Raw genomic sequence first — 16,340 nt, forward strand, 5'->3', positions numbered from 1 at the left:
CACTAACTCCATAAAATGCGCTGCACACATCTGAATATTTGGGTTGGACTGTTCTGGAACAGTGTTGAAATACAACTTAACCACTGATTTCTAGTTGTGTCCTCTTTTGGAAGGCCAAACAAAGTAATTTCGCTCTCACAATAAAACACACAACGTCTCCACGACATATCTCCGGCGGCAACAGCGAGAATAAAAGTTAGGCCTTCTTTCTTTGTGTGTACATTTGGGTGGCTTTATGCAAATCTTCCCACATACTGACGTAGACATGTGGGGGCGTGTTAGAACGAGCCGTTTTAGGGGTGTGTGGTAGACTCTTAACTTTTATAAAGAATATCTCTTTGGATTTGAGACTTTAGTCTTTGCAACTTAAAAACTAATTTGAAATATAAAAACTATAATAGTATCTCAATGACACTAAAACAACCCCACTCGACTGATTCAAAGAATTATTATTATTGTTTTTGCAATAATGGTTGGTTAACTGTACATTATCACTTGCAAATAAAGGTTACTGTTGTATAAAAACTATAAAGCTCTTTCAATAGACATTTCCCAAGATGACCTTCAAAATCAATAAAAGAGAAATGTGTTTGTCAAATCTTCTCAGGTTCCTCATCAGACGATGATGATTATGAAGATGTGACACCTACACCAGATTACGACTACAATGTTACATTCGATTACTATTTGTACAGTAAGTTACCATGTTATTTTTGAGCACTGGTGAGCACATATGCCAAACAGCAGTCCTGAAGTCTTCAGAGGTCATTTTAAATACAATCTGAAAGTGTCAATCTGTGGTGTGACGAGATGCATAATATACCGGATGGATGGTCTGACAAACAACTTTACAATGGACGACCGCAAATTTTAAGAAATATATGAACACTGAATGATGCAATTTTTGAACATTCAGAGTTGAGTAATCCAGAGATTCATGTAGTAAAAATGCATAATGTATAACAAATAGCCATAGCTGCTGTTTTAGGTCTGGCTTGATTCTGGTATGTAACACCTTACAAAGTTTTTACAATCCAGTCAATTCCTGATGGATAAAATTACTCCTAACATTGTTCCTTAAAAAATGTGTAGTGTTACCCAAATAAAATCAGTTGCAAATAATGTCAAAGTATGTATATTACCATAAATGTAACGGTTTTTTATGGCTTGTTTCCATTTCAGATGGCACCGAAGAGCCACATGTTTTAAATGTTGAGTCCAAAGTTCTCCCTAATCAAGGGAATACGGTACAGTGGCATAAACTCTCTATTGTTTGTTATCCACAGGCATTTGATTTCAAAAAGCCTGGTTAACCACCTTCTTCTTCTTTTTTTTTTTTTGGTTCTTGTGACAACTGAAATTAATAGAACTAAATTGGCTATGATCGTCATGGGATAAAATGAAGGAATGAATAATTAAGCAGACACATAAAAGGAAGGATGACAAGAAAGATGCCCAGATTTGCTAGAGCAAAAACGTGTCTGTAGAAACTTCAAGGAACATCTTTTGAACAAGCATTTGTTTGATGGCTTTGGTTTACCAAGAACGCTGCAGGCAAAACAGCAAATCAAAAAGCAAACTTTCTCAACATTTGACTGGGAGAAAATATCTATACTGACTGCTTAATGAACTCTTGCTGCTTTTTAGGATTCATTGTCAGTGTACAGACACTACGGAATATTAGCAGGACTGCTGGTGCTGCACATCTGCCAGCAAACATGAAAATGACAGTCAACAATGGACCAAACAAAAGTGAGTTGAACCAACTAGCCACAAGCTTTAAAAGTGCACTAAGTCACTGGCTCTCATTCATCTTTCTTCTATGATGCTTTACAGTACATTCACAGCCTAGAGTGATTCTCATAGAAATGCATTGTTCTTGCATAAATCTATATTTAGTCACAGCTGTCTATCACAGGTTTTGATGAAATCTCGATTTAGTGCACCGTTCTTCACTGTTAATATATCATAATAGCTACAGCAGTGTGATCATTTATTATTGTGTTACATGTCGGATAACAGTGCTACACTCATTTCTTGCATCTTTTGTTTTATATTTCAAAGATACTGAGCTGCTGATGTCATCGAAGAGGACCGGAACATCCTCTTTCTTTGCACACAGTGACATCAATACTGACATTTTCACTGAATTAAAGTCTGGAGCTTTGATATTTCTGCTAAATGTATGTGTTGTTCAGGGCAGTTGAACTTTTTTGTAATTTGAAATTATTACATATTTTATGCTGTTTTAGATGCTTTATTGGGTCTATTAATTAGCCAAAGATTATTATCTGAGAAGCTTTCATGAAACTGTAACCGTCTTTTACACTTTTTCAAAAAGGATGAAAAAAAAATATTAATAAAAATATGTAGCATATGGTAGTAGTTTATATTAATTGCTTTTGCAGTCCGGCATGTCTGATGAACAACTTGTTCATATTTCACAAATTCATAATGAGGTACTAATATAATAAATTAATAATAATAATAACTGATTAAAATAAGCAAATAAACAAACTATTAGAAAAAATATAACAAAAAAATATTCCATAAATGAATTTTTGTTATTTTATTAAGATAAGATAAACTAAATGAAATGAGAAATGTTATCAACTAGCTGTTGGTGTTGGTATTGGCCACTACAGTGTTTGAAAAGTTTACATATTAACAGCTTAAACTTGTTATTAGCCTATTCAAAAAAGCTGCCATGTGTTTTTAAAAAAATGGTATTAATTAATGTCTTGTTGTGTGTCAATTTGTAACGTGAATGTGCGAGGCTTTTTCCTAGACAGTAATAGTGTAAATGCAATTTTGTTTTTGCAACCAAGACTAATGTTAGTGCAAACACAGTAAGAGTAGAAATAAAAAAAATACAACAAAAACTAGGTTATACCGGAAATACTGATTGGATTAAAAAGTTTGACAAATGCTAAGCGTATATTATAAATGTAAAAAAAAAAAAAAATAGACTCTAAAAAAATTAAAAAAAAAAAGAGGCTCGTGAAATCTCTCCATTCACAAGCGAGCTGATGGATGTAAGAGATGCGAGATCTCATTATATATTCAGTACATTCTCTCGAGACCACTGGAGACCTCACGAGTAGCGGTGATACTTAGCTACAGAACGCCCACCTACACCACATTTTTGACTCTGTCTTTTGCCTTGGAGCACGCAGACGTGAGATGATCGCAGAATAAGGATGAATTCATTGGCAGTATCGGTGTTAAAACAGCCGCTTACGTTCTCAGCTCTGAATGCAGCAGATGATTGCGTTGCGTGGACCGCACGCACTGACTTCTCTGAGAAACTGTGATGTTTCTTTCCCCTAAGCGCTGTTATCAGTATTGATCTGTGATTTAAGATGCCGAGGTTCCAGCATTTAAACACCACTAGTATGCCAAATCACAATTATGAATGGAGCTACGAATACTACGACGACGAAGAGCCCGTGTCTTTTGAGGGACTCAAAGCACATCGATGTAAGTCTGTTTGCTGCAGTTTGTCATCTTTTTGTTAAACTGTAAGGCAATGGAAAAATACTATAAGAAGCATACTTACATGTAAAAAAAAAAAAAAAGCTACTTTAAAAATGTGTAATGAGCAACATAAGTTTATACAGCACACCGTACGGTAACAGACAATAATGCAAATGTTTATGAAAATATATTTAAAAAATGTATGCGTAAATATAATAGTTTATAGCTACACTGAATATATTATGACACTGAAACAGCACTGTCATCTCTACTAAGCATGCAATATGCAACCTTGTCAATTAAAAATCTATAAACAGTATATATATATATATATATATATATATATACACATATACATATATGTATATGTATATGTATATATATATATATATATATATATATATATATATATATATATATATATATATATGTATATATATACGTATATATATATATATATATATATATATATATATATATATATATATATATATATATATATATATGGGATAATATGAGTAGAGACAGCAAAAAAAAAACAAAAAAAAAAAACACACACATTGGAATTAATAATAATAATAAAAGAACACCCTTACATTACTCAGCTTTGTTTCTCCCTGCAGATTCCATCGTGATTGGCTTTTGGGTGGGTCTAGCAGTTTTTGTCATTTTTATGTTTTTTGTTCTGACTCTTCTGACCAAAACAGGAGCTCCACACCCAGAGTAAGTATATTCTAAAATCTGTGAAATACCCGTTTTGTTTATCAGGCTTTGTGGCAAGGACAGAACAGACTTAAAAAAAGTACAGGCAGTGTAAATTCCCAATAGGTCAATTCATCTCTCTCACATCTGCACCACAATCACGATGTACTGTACCAAGCCAGTGTTTCAGCATGGTTTTTCTGTTTCCCGCTGCCTGTGCTTTGGCTACCTAGATGCCTCATTATCCTTAGCTTCAGAAAGAGCTCTCTGTGTGTGTGTTTGTGCGTGTTTGCGGCCTCCCTCACTCTCATTAGTTCTCTGCTAGGTCGGTGTCTCCGATTTAACACTCCTTTAGACCAACAAAGATTCTTTTCAGGAAACTTTGATTAAACCAACAACAGTCTGAAATCTTGGTCCAATCAGCATGATGTCTGGAAACTTTAATCTTCATAAAAATATAGGCACTGCTACAATCATGCTCATGTTTATTAATGTGCACAAATGCTCCCAATATGCATGCACATGCACAAAAACACCAATTATCTCTGTCTGTGTTCTTGTAGCTAACCAGAATTTATTTAAAAGCAAATTAATGTTCAATAATGCCCTCTTTGTACATTCAGATGTATTGGACAATTTTTTTTTAAGGGTGTTTATTGTTTATTGCATATAATTACACTCAGTTATAACAGTAAAACACTATTAGTCCCTATCCTCTGGTCTAATGGAGCAGTTGCATAGCTCAGGGGCTAGGCTGACAGTCTGTTTATTGCTCTTTTAATTAAACTGCTCTATAGATATGAGTCATCCATTAACACAGACCAGCAGAAACCTCTTACACTCAAGATCATTGAAAAGAGAAGATATGAATATGTCACACACACACACACACACACACACACACACACACACACACACACACACACACACACACACACACACACACACACACACACACACAGAAGGAGGATGGAATATAAGATGAGGGTACTACACTCCAGGAGCAATGGTGCTCTTTTCACCTCTGTTAGAAAAGGGAAATAAAGCTGTTTAAACCTGCTGATGAGGTTTTAAGTTCAACACTCCTGTCTTAATCCCACAGGGCCGCGGAGCCTTACGAGAAACGAATGCGTCTCACAAGCTGCGCCGAGGGTCTGGGTCGTCAATGTGAGGCAGATGCCCGAACAGGTCTCTCTCGCCCATTGCTGGAAGAGTCCCGATCTCTTTTTCATTGTTACATTAATGAAGAAGAGCGAGAAGGAGGCAGGGCCACTGCTGGTGCTGCCCACGGATGTACGGGCAGCGACGACTCCAGAGACCAGGTGGAAACGGTCGGCCTAGTCATGCAAAGCATGGTCATGGAGACCAGAGCAGAACGAGAGGCGGCGCTGCTAGCGCATTTTAACATCCCCAACTTTGTGAACTCAGAACTGAGCTCTGCATTGGGGGATGAAGATTTACTACTGGGCGATCCACCGATCATAATGGAGGAGGCCCGTCCGCGCTGTACCCATCATATCATTGACTAAACCACCAGTTTGAAGATGGCCTTTATTCACTCATCATGGCATCATTATTGTCTTCAACTCAGCCTATGATCTTTGAAAATGGAGAGTGGTGGTGTTTTTCTTCAAAAGCTCTGCTTTTGCAGTGTGAGCTTTAAGGCTGAGCTATTTTCTGACATCTGGGGTCTACAGTGATGCATGATGTCAGTCTGAAAAAAGACTGTTGGGAAGCCTGTGTTTAGAAAAAGATATATATATATATATATTTAAAGAAAAAAAAACAATGAAATCAAGGATGTTGTTTCTGGTTGTAGGAAGACGATCTTGATGACATACTTCATTTCTACTATCAGCATGATTAAAAAAATCTCTTGATGTGCAGTAGGAAGATTTTTTTTAAATCCAGCAATGTACTTATGTAGCCTAATGGCAAAATTGCAGCAATTTGGTATTGCACTGCCTGATTCTCTAGGCTTGTTGTGTGAGCAAATGTCTGAGTAGAAAATATCTCGCTGTCTGCACTTGAAAGCTTAATCAGTAGCTTTCTGCAGAATATCTGCAGTATACTTGCATACTAACAGGCTGTAATTATCTGAGTACAGCTGCCTGAACTGCTAGAGCAATGGAATACTTCAGTTCTTTCTCCTGTTTATATAAACACCTATATGCCAATACAATTTTGTGAAAAGCTTCCCTTGGTGAAACTTTCACATAAATCCCTAACCCTAAGAATAAATCTCAATGAAACTGCACATTATGCAGCTTGTGTTATTAATATTTGACCTGACCTTTCAGCTGACAGATGATAAAACAGGTGAAACATCAAATAGACGTAGATTGAGGGACCATATGTAGAGACCAGAACATCATAGAGACTTTTTCAGAACGTTGCTACCGAGCGACTAGAAAACTCAGAAAACCTTAGTGACCACTTGGCAATGTCCTGGCAACCACTTAGAACACTCAGGAGATACATTTAGCACACTGAGAGAACCACTAATCTCTTCAGAAAATGCAAAAAATGTTTTTAAAATACTATTGTAGTTTATAGTGTAGAATTATGTTGATCCCACATAATGTTTTAACCTTTTAAAAACTCAGGACATTATTATTATTATTACATTATCCATAATTATTAACTATTAAAAAAAGGGGGGCACTGATGAAAACTGTCCAAGGAAAAATAAAACAGAAATTACTCATGATCTACAGAGTGACATTATTTCACCTTCAAACTTGCAGAAATATAATGAACAATTTATATAGGTGACAGCTAAGGACAACTCTGAACAGACATCAGATGTGACACTAGCTGAAGTTTGGCAGGTTATCAGTACTGCATTATTCTGCATCATTAATAGACTTTCTTTTAGTGATTATGCAAATTTCATTTATGTAAGGAACTTGCTTACTTAAATTTGCCACTTAAAATCCTTTATACTCCACGAACTCTCCTCAAATGTATATTATGTGCTCAAATAAATTATATTAAGTCAGGACCCTTGGTGTTTATAAACAGTGATGCATGCTGGTCAGCGCTTATCAATCACACAACACAGCAGCACCATCTCCAGCCACTCACGTAATTTATGTTCTTTTAGTAGTTTATTAGCATTCAGACCATGTCCTTTGAGCCCAGCACTAAGGTGAGTAATAAATCATGACGTCGTCTGCAGTATTTGTTGTGTAAACGTACTTTTAGGTTGAGCTTTTGAGTTCAACATTTTTTATAACTCTTATGTGGGTGGTGTATCAACAAAAATTTTACTGCTGTTTGTTCAGGTTTTCTGTTTTCTGCTCAAGCGGATGTCATAAAATCAACGGAGCAGAAAAACAGGACCAAATGTGCAAATAATAATTAACTTTAATACAAAATAACATTTGGATATATGCTGCAATTACTATCACCAAATTTGATGTTACACACCCTGCATGTTCCTTGACAATAATTAAATAGTCTTTACGATATGTAATTATAAATATTCCCACAAAATTAGCCAAGCAATGATTAGTGCTGTCACTGGAATTCTGCTAGCCAGAGTCATTTAAATTTGTACGCGCACATCCTGGAGTACTCTGAGTTGTGCAAACACAGCTCAGGATCGGAGGGGCAGGTATGTGTGTTCAGGGACGGGAATGACTACACCCTGTCTCTGGAGTTCTCGGAGCACGTCCAGTCTGGAGTCCATCCAGCTCTTTAGCCCCGCTTTGAGCGAGTCTCGAAATAATAGCATTTATTTATTAATAACATAATACATCTCTTTACTGTAACTTTTGATCAATTGAATGGATCCCTGCTTAATAAATGTATTAATTACTTTTTAAAAATCTTACTGAACCAAAGCTTTTGAACTGAAGTGTATGTATAGTGTGTGTAGGTGTGTGTGGCAGTGTTACCTGCTGAAGCTGTTTCTCACGCTGATTGTAGCGGAGCTCCATGGACTTAATCTTCTGCTCCAGGCTAGTGAAATGTCTAAGTACAGGACTATGAGCTTCTTTGGCCTGTTTCAGCTCTTCCAGAAGCTTAGACAGCTATTGACATAAACATAACAGGAAATAATAGAGAGAAAATTAAAAATCCTGTGTTTAAAGAATAATGGAAACTGAATCACTAAACATTGGTGGCAAAGTCTCACTATACCTGATTCTGCAGGGTTTCCTCTCTGATCTTAGACACAGCCAGAGCATCTTTGGCTCTCTGGAGCTCCTTTACTTGCCCTTGTAAATGCTGCGCTATGATCTGAATAGAGAAATTCAGAATTCAAAGATTCATTACATACAGCCTTTATCCAAAGCAACTTACAGTTATGCAAATTACATAATTTATTCTTAGCAAACAAACCCGTGACCTAATGTTTCTAGTACCATGCCAAGGCAACACTTGGCACCAAATTAATGCACAAAGCCATACATTTTTGTTTTCTTGTAGTAAAGCCCTGTGAGCTATTGTTCATCTCTTTTTTGTTCAGAACACTTCAAGGGTGCTGTAAAAAGTTTATAAAAACATGACTGAAGCACTCCAAATACTTTACCTGAGGAGCTGACTCTGTGCCTGTGTGACTGCAGCCTGCAAGGAAGCTTTCTCTTGTTCTCTCTGTATCTCCAGCTTTTCCAATCTCATCCTCAAATTATCGTTGTCCAGTTGCACCTGTGAGATGTGTGAGCCTGAGAACATTTCAGGATGGTAGTCTTTCTCATCTTGGGTAGTGGAGAAAGTCTCAGCTTCTGTTTTTTTTAGCCTTTTTGGCTGCACCCAAATGCCGCTTGTGCTCATTGGTGGCACGATAAAAGCTAGGACCCGACAGCATGGTTCTCCTCTCTCTCTGCAGGCGCTCTACAGTATGGCTCAGCTCCTGAATAGTGTGGCTCTTGGAGCTCAGTTCCTGGGTCAGTCTCTCAATGTGGGTTGCTTGTGCCGCCTCTGCATGGAGCTGGTGCCGTCATGGGCTGCGGACAGGCTTGTCTGTTTGCATCAAAGACTGGGCCTGGCAGAGTTGTTCTTGCAAAGAGGCCACTTCTGCCTTGAGGACGCTCTCTTACTTCTGATAGACCTTCTTCACTTCCTCCATCTCTGCATTCAACCCCTGAGTTTGTGACTCTTCTGATGAGATGACCTGATTGTTTTGGTTTTTCTCAGCCAAACGCTGCTCCAGATCTGAGATCTGCTGTTCATACTGTAGCTGAAGATGGAGAGAACATATAAAATGCAAACATATTTAACTGAGCTGGCCCAAAATAACATATTGCTCAAAAGTAACAATTCACTAAAATGGATAGTTTGAACTGATTCATAATAATGAGTCAAGGTGGATAAGTGCAAACCAAATGTTTGTATCTAATGATGTTTCTAGTTTGCATGCTGTGTTAAGGAATTATATGTGTAGTTTCATGTGTCGATTAAGTGACTCAAAAATACAGTCATAATGGCCTTAAATGATCCCACATTAAGTGACATATGGTATTCCTCCTGTTCTGGAAGCACTGGAATTCAAGTTTGTATGTTTTTTAAATAGTGTTTGATGCATGTAAATGTATGTTTGTTACTTATGTTTGTTTTACGTTTATTTTTGTGATATGGACCTAAGGGTCTGAAATAAAGAAGGAAAGAATTAAAAAAATCTTAATGTCCCTGAACCTTTGAACAGTAGAGTAAATCAGCAGATATATAACCTAGTAATTATTCAGTTTATCGCCAAGTCTTACATGCCCTTCTCATGGCAGTTTCTATTTCTACCATTCAAGACATGTGGGCAAACAGCGGGCTTTAGAAATTAGAGAAATGATGCCATTCTGACAGCACACTCAAAGCCCCGTCCACTTAGGACTTTAAATAGAAACCTAATTTTCTCGGCAAACTTATTTGCTGGAAATAGATTGATCCACATGTGAGCTCTGGTAAAAAAACATGCTTGGAAAGAAAGAGAAGTAGTTTGAGTGCTTTTTTCCATCACTAATTAAGAACGGAAACAGTGTACTTCAGTCCGTGAGCTCTGGGGCACCATGTTCCAATAGTTCAAACTTGTTTTGATCGTATAGATTGTATTGACTGAACATTCAGTGCTTTTAATACAATCTATACGATCAAAACAACTTTGAACTACTGGAACATGATACCCAAGAGCTCACGGACTGAAGTACACTGTTTCCGTTCATAATTAGTAATGGAAAAAAACACTCAAACTATTTCCCTTTTTTTCCAAGCATGTTTTTTTTTTTTTTTTTTTTTACCAGACCTCACAGGTGGATCAATCTATTTCCAGCAAACAAATTAGCAGAGAAAATTAGGTTTCTATTTAAAGTCCTAAGTGGACGGGGCTTTGAGTGTGCTGTCAGAATGGCATCATTTCTCTAATTTCTAAAGCCTGATGTTTGCCCACATGACTTAAATGGTAGAAACAGAAACTGCCATGAGAAGAGCATGTAAGGCTTGGCGATAAACTGAATAATTATTAGCAGGGGCATTGCACAAGATCCCGGGCCCTATGCATAGGCAGTCCTGATGGGCCCCCATGCCCCCACCATACTATTTTAATTTTTTAATCCCTTCATGAACAAACTGCTGCAGATGGACAAAACCATTTGGCGCATTAGCAAGGGGGGTGGGATCATGAGACCGTCAGTCAATCAACCAAGTTATTCACCCAATACACAAAATTTACGTTTCATCTGACATTCATTATGAAATTTAATTAGGAAATGAAATATCCAGGTAAAATAAAATATATTCCAGACTTTTCGAGGGCCCTCTCTTCCTTTGGGGCCCTGGTAATCAGTACTGGTTTTACCCCCAGTCCAACGCCCCTGATTACTAGGCTATACTGTATATTTGCTTATTTACTCTACTGTTCAAAGGTTCAGGGAAATTAAGATTTTTTAAATTCTTTCTTTATCACAAAAATAAAGTAAAAAAGTAACATTTTTATTGACTGAATATTCAGTGGTTTTAAACTAAATTCCTTTTGCTCTATTCAATACTGAATCTGAAATGAGTACTTTGATTCTGTGATACTATTGTTCCAATGTTCTGAGACTGCGTTTGGCTGCTTCATCGCAGCCTTCAGTCTCCTCCTCCAATCGATGGACACGTCTCTCCAACAGAGCTGCTGTCTGGGGGGAATGAGGGGCAGTTGGGGGACGAACATCTAATCCATTATCTTCAGTGCCGGTAGATGCAGCAGCCAAGATCAGAGATGGCAGGGAGTTTGGATGCCTGCGTTTCAAGAGCTCTTCCTTCAGTTTGAGCTGAGACAGGAAATGGGAACATGAGTGAAATCCATTCATGACTATTTTTAGTATTATTTAATTATTGGATAGGTACAGTAGACAGAGACAGGAACATTTTAATGGTTTGGGAAATGTTGTAAGCCAGACTCGAAACTTACATGAGCAACACAACTCAAAGAGAATAGAGAGAGTACACTAACCATTGAGCCAGTCATATACAAAGCTGATAATTTAGTCATCCAGATGATCCATATCAGTCAAAGAAAGGAGTTTTAAAATGAAGAGGAGGTGGCAAGCAGAAAGTGCTTGGAAAACTGACAATCCAGGCAGATGGTCTGTTACTCACAGACACAGTTGGATAATTCCACCTCTCAGGAAATAGAGCACAAAGAAGAACGTGCCCTGAATGAGCAGTATCTGCAGAATGAGACAACAAAAATATGTGGAGAGGCTGTGTCTGACCTGTCGTTCCAGGTCCTGGACTCTTTTAGCTTCACCCGCTCTCTCTTTTGCTTTTCTTTGTTGCTCATTGGCCCTCCTGCTGACCTCCATTTTTAGCTTTTCCACCTGCTCACTGAGCCTTTGAGTCTCAGCAGTGGCAGCTCAGAGTCTGGCTGCATCTATGACTAGTAGTTCCTGGTTCTCAGCATACCACTGCAGTCTCTTATTCAGCTCTGTGACTTCATCCCAATGTTTATCCTGGAGAGCATCTTTAGTTTAAAACCTTTATCACTTGGCAGATACATCCAGATGCTTGTTGCCATCAAGATGACAATTAAATTACTGAAAATATTCTACTGGATAACACTTCCAAAACTGAAGCGCTACCTGATGTACACTCCCGCTCTTTCCTCACCATCTCCGTGTCTACATGCACGGCTTGTTTCTCCTGTTTTAGCCAGAGGATCTCGTCTTGCAGTCGCTCCTCCTTTTTCTACACACAAAAACTTTTGTATCAGGAGATGAGTGCACTTAAAATGCTATTTACTGTAGGTAGTCAGCTTATTAGATTTTGGAACAGACCTGTTAATATTATGTACTGTAGATCAGTTACCTGGGTGGCTTGTACCTGACTGGTCAACTCTGCAATGTTGAAGCTTTGGTCAACAATGCTTCTCCCTCCGATAGTTCTTTGAATGCTCTTCATGTTCATAGGTCCCTGGGAAATGAATATGCATTGCTTTTATAACAGCTGCTGCAAAGAACAGCATGAATAGTAAAACCATGCTGTGATATATATTATATCACTCTACTCTACTTTCAGAGCCCTGACCTGGTGAAGGGTAGCTCAGTGAGAAGTCTCTGGTTCTCCATGAACAAAGCCTCCTTGTTTTGTTTGCTTTGAGCTTGGAGCGCTTTCATTTGCAGATAAAGCTTTTCATTCTCCTTTATTGTGAAAATCATCAGAAAGAAGTTTCAGACATGTTTTGCTGGAGCATATGAATACTAATGACCAAAATGCAAATATATTCAGTGCATGTATTACACTGAATATAGTTCCAGATAAGAATTAATTGGATTTGGTTTCTGGAAAGGCCATGAGTTCTTCTGTAATTACAGGAAATGTGAGAAGTAATGATCATCGTTATTCTAAATTCTGGTGATAGAGGTAATAGTGTCTTTTTAAAAGAAGTGTGTTTAATTACATGCCTCATTATGCTGAAATGCCATAAAATGATCTAGAAAATGAGAGACTACTGAGTTTTGCATTGTATAATTCACTGACATTTGTAAGACCTCACCAAAAGAAAATATCCAGGAAAAGGGATAAGTTAATGAAACCTACTGTATATATATTGAATGCATGTCATAAGAGCCATTTTTCAGCATGCCTCGTTCTAATAGATGTCAAAAATTGAGCAGAGACAGAGAGAGAGAGACTTACCTGATGGTAACCCTGGATCAGAGTCTCCTGTTCCTTCATCTCTTTCTCTACCAGCTTGAGTTTCTCTTCAGTCAGAGGGTCCGAAACTTCGCCAAAACTCCACTTTTGTATGGTTCTGGCCTCCTCGGCATGGTGTAGCTATCGAATTAGCATTTAACGGTTCAGAACTTGGATGAATGACAGAGGATTGTTTGCTCAGATTTTAGGCAGAGGCTGCAAAGTTTACTGGATGCAGTAACTAAATACCAACACTACTAACTAAAATGTATTTTCAAAGCATGAAAATGCTTATGTGTTTTTTTTTTAACGCTTTTCTTTTTGTGACATTGCTACATCTGCATGAACCTTTCAACAGAGTGGGCAGAGATGTGCTGTCCTCCTTCCCTCAGTCAATCTCAAATAGCTTTGGTAAATCCAATTCATTAAGCCGGTTCGTTTAGACAGGTTCATGTAAATTAACTGCTTATAAAAAAAAGTGACAAGTGAAAGTGACATACAGCCAAGTATGGTGACCCATACTCAGAATTCATGCTCTGCATTTAACCCATCCAAAGTGCACACACACACAGCAGTGAAGACACACACACCGTGAACACACACCCAGAGCAGTGGGCACCTCAATCGTGGTATTGCCGGCCCAACACTCAAACCCACAACCTTAGGGTTGGGAGTCAAACTCTCTAACCATTAGGCCACGGCTTCCCCACCAAATTTATTGGTCATTATGTGTTTGTGTAACAACTGCTTTTTGTAGTGAAAAAAAATCTTTATCACAGTGATTTTACTATGGCATGTAACTGTCATGAAAATAATTGGGTTAATAATTTAAGTGTATTTTTTTGTTAATGTCAGTAAAAACGTCAGGTTTATTTCACACAAAGGAAGAAAGTTGGAAAAATTTATATTCTCCTTATTTTAAATCTGGAGGAACAATTTCATCACCTCCTTTGAAGCTGGTAACCTGGCAAAAACATTTTGAGCTATGTGAACAGAGCTTGATGTTCTCTTGGATCGTATTCAGAAAACCTCCCAAGACAGACTATTTGTAAAGTATGGAGCATTTACATAATGCACTACTGCATCAGAAAGGGCATTTCTGTAGCTTAAACAGTAGAGCAATGCACTAGCAATGCCAAGGTTGTGGGGAAAATGGCCTTTAAGTTCATGATTTAAGTTTTTTTATTCTGAATTACAATTATGTAATTGGAAGTTAAAGTGAATAATGATTACGCTTAAAACAGCCTGATTAGATCAAAAAATTATGAACTTGAGTGGTTTTTAAGTTCTCTGTCAGTGGCAATTTTAAAGCCAGGGGTTAACGCAAAAAAAAAAAACAAAAAAAAAAAAATCCTGAGCCTGAACTTTTTTCCATGCAATTACTATGGCAACTTTAACATTTGAAAGGATACTATGGCAAAGTTATTGCTTTCCTTATTCAAACTGATTTTTCATGAATATATAGCTGACCTGAAGAAAGCTATATCATACACTTGGAAATTTTTTAGCTATAATAATGATAAATGATAATAAATAAATGATAATAAAAATAATAAAAGTAATTTCATTTATGCAAAATTTAGTTTGGTTTATATTATTATTGATATTATATTTTGTATCTTTTAATTTTGGGGTTGAATATGACAGTTTTGGTGAAGTTAACCCAGGTACCTTTGACTGTTTGTGTTTGGCTGAGGTTTTGAGTCTTTTTAGGGGGCTGGTTCTGAGCTTTCCTCTGTGTTAGAGGAGATGGGATTTAGCAGCATTCCGAGTTCTGCTGGGTGCAGGTGCTCTGGGTAATGGCCTGCTCTCAGGTTTTTTGGCCCTTGCTGATGCAACAGGAGTTTTTCCTAGAGTAAGCTGATGCATATGTATTGGTTCTGGCAGGAACCTGTGAAAGAGAAGTTAATATTCCATTATAATCTTCATTAATGTGATTATTAAATTTGATGTGAATAAAGAAGCCAAGTAGTTACCCACTAAAATTATACGTCATTTACTTTGCAGAGTCTGTGCATTTATTTTTCTATTTTCGTTTCTCAAAATCCCAGAAATTGCAGGATCTAATTTATGGAGGAAATTCATGAGGCAAATGACTCATAATAGCAGAGACTCTAACCTGGTGCTTCTTGGGTTTGACAGGAGGCGGTTCCACAGAGGAGCTGTCCTGTTCCTGCATTAGCTGTTTGATCTCCTCAGCGATGCTCTTTTGAGTGTATTGACGAGAGGCTGGATGTTCCTCTCCTGTAAGACTAGCTGCATTTCCCCCTCCACAGCCCTCATTAGCAGAACTGAAAGGGATCTCGTCTAGTCATCCTTAATGGACTATGATTCTCACTGCCTTGAGGCACAGCCTCACTGTAAGACAAATACTTCTAAAGCTGCTGAAATGAGAATATATGACTCATAGTGTGTGAAGGTAACAAATGAAGTCACATTTAGGGCTGGTGAGAGAAGCCACATGTGAATCCAGAGTCTGGTCCAATCGGCCGCATCAGTTCCTCAGTAGTGGGTAAATCTGCAGTACATAAATGAGTGACAAGACCCTGGTGACAAATTTCACTATGGCTGGAGTCACACTAGCCAGTTTTCAGTTGTAGGCTTTATTTAGAATCATAGGGATTTGGTGTGCATGGCCGTGACTCTCTGGGTCTTGGCAGTGACCAGTAAGCTGTCTCTCACACTGAAGTACTGACAAACTATCATGTTGCTCATATACAAACCTCCTCAGCAAATGCAAAGTCACTTATCACAGATTTTGACTATTCCATGGTGAAACTGTAACTAAGCTTTTGTTTGGGGTTCCACTAAACTTAAATAACTAACAAAACGAGAAAGAATCATAGCAGGGATGAAGTTATTATATCTTATAATCAAAAATTGGATGACGTTATAAATCCATCCTACTTTGTCTGGAATTTCAGCAGCCATTACTCCAGTTTTCAATTTCACATCATTGTTCAGAAATCATTTTAATACACTGAATTAGTGCTCAAAAATATTATTATTAATAATTATTATTATTAATATTGATAACAGTTGCTTAATAT

At 37.5% G+C, this 16,340-nt stretch overlaps 1 protein-coding gene, 1 long non-coding RNA gene and 1 pseudogene across 2 annotated transcripts; 1 reads left to right on the forward strand and 2 right to left on the reverse strand.

Moving 5' to 3' along the window:
* The first annotated feature begins 2,992 nt into the window (after positions 1–2,992).
* On the forward strand, positions 2,993–6,436 carry LOC109057439 (melanocortin-2 receptor accessory protein 2A-like). Its single transcript, XM_042772923.1, has 3 exons — positions 2,993–3,480; positions 4,101–4,200; positions 5,282–6,436. Exons 1-3 carry the CDS (start codon positions 3,363–3,365, stop codon positions 5,706–5,708), a joined length of 645 nt encoding a protein of 214 aa, XP_042628857.1. The 5' UTR covers positions 2,993–3,362; the 3' UTR covers positions 5,709–6,436.
* Positions 6,437–7,616: 1,180 nt separating this feature from the next.
* LOC109054277 lies at positions 7,617–12,110 on the reverse strand (annotated as a pseudogene).
* A 125-nt stretch (positions 12,111–12,235) lies between these two features.
* Positions 12,236–13,792, reverse strand: LOC122134233. The gene is made up of 3 exons (XR_006162012.1): positions 12,682–13,792; positions 12,463–12,567; positions 12,236–12,342 (listed from the first exon to the last, which is right to left on the reverse strand). It is a non-coding gene; the product is annotated as an uncharacterized LOC122134233 (long non-coding RNA).
* Positions 13,793–16,340: the final 2,548 nt, after the last annotated feature.

Source organism: Cyprinus carpio, chromosome A16 (assembly GCF_018340385.1).
Source record: "Cyprinus carpio isolate SPL01 chromosome A16, ASM1834038v1, whole genome shotgun sequence".
Lineage (NCBI taxonomy): Eukaryota > Metazoa > Chordata > Actinopteri > Cypriniformes > Cyprinidae > Cyprinus > Cyprinus carpio.

Coding starts and splice junctions, on each gene's coding strand:
- LOC109057439 (XM_042772923.1), top strand. CDS start 3,363: ATGCCGAGGTTCCAGCATTTAAACACCACTAGTATGCCAAATCACAAT. Junction 3,481..4,100: donor GGGACTCAAAGCACATCGAT/GTAAGTCTGTTT, acceptor TTCTCCCTGCAG/ATTCCATCGTGATTGGCTTT. Junction 4,201..5,281: donor ACAGGAGCTCCACACCCAGA/GTAAGTATATTC, acceptor TTAATCCCACAG/GGCCGCGGAGCCTTACGAGA.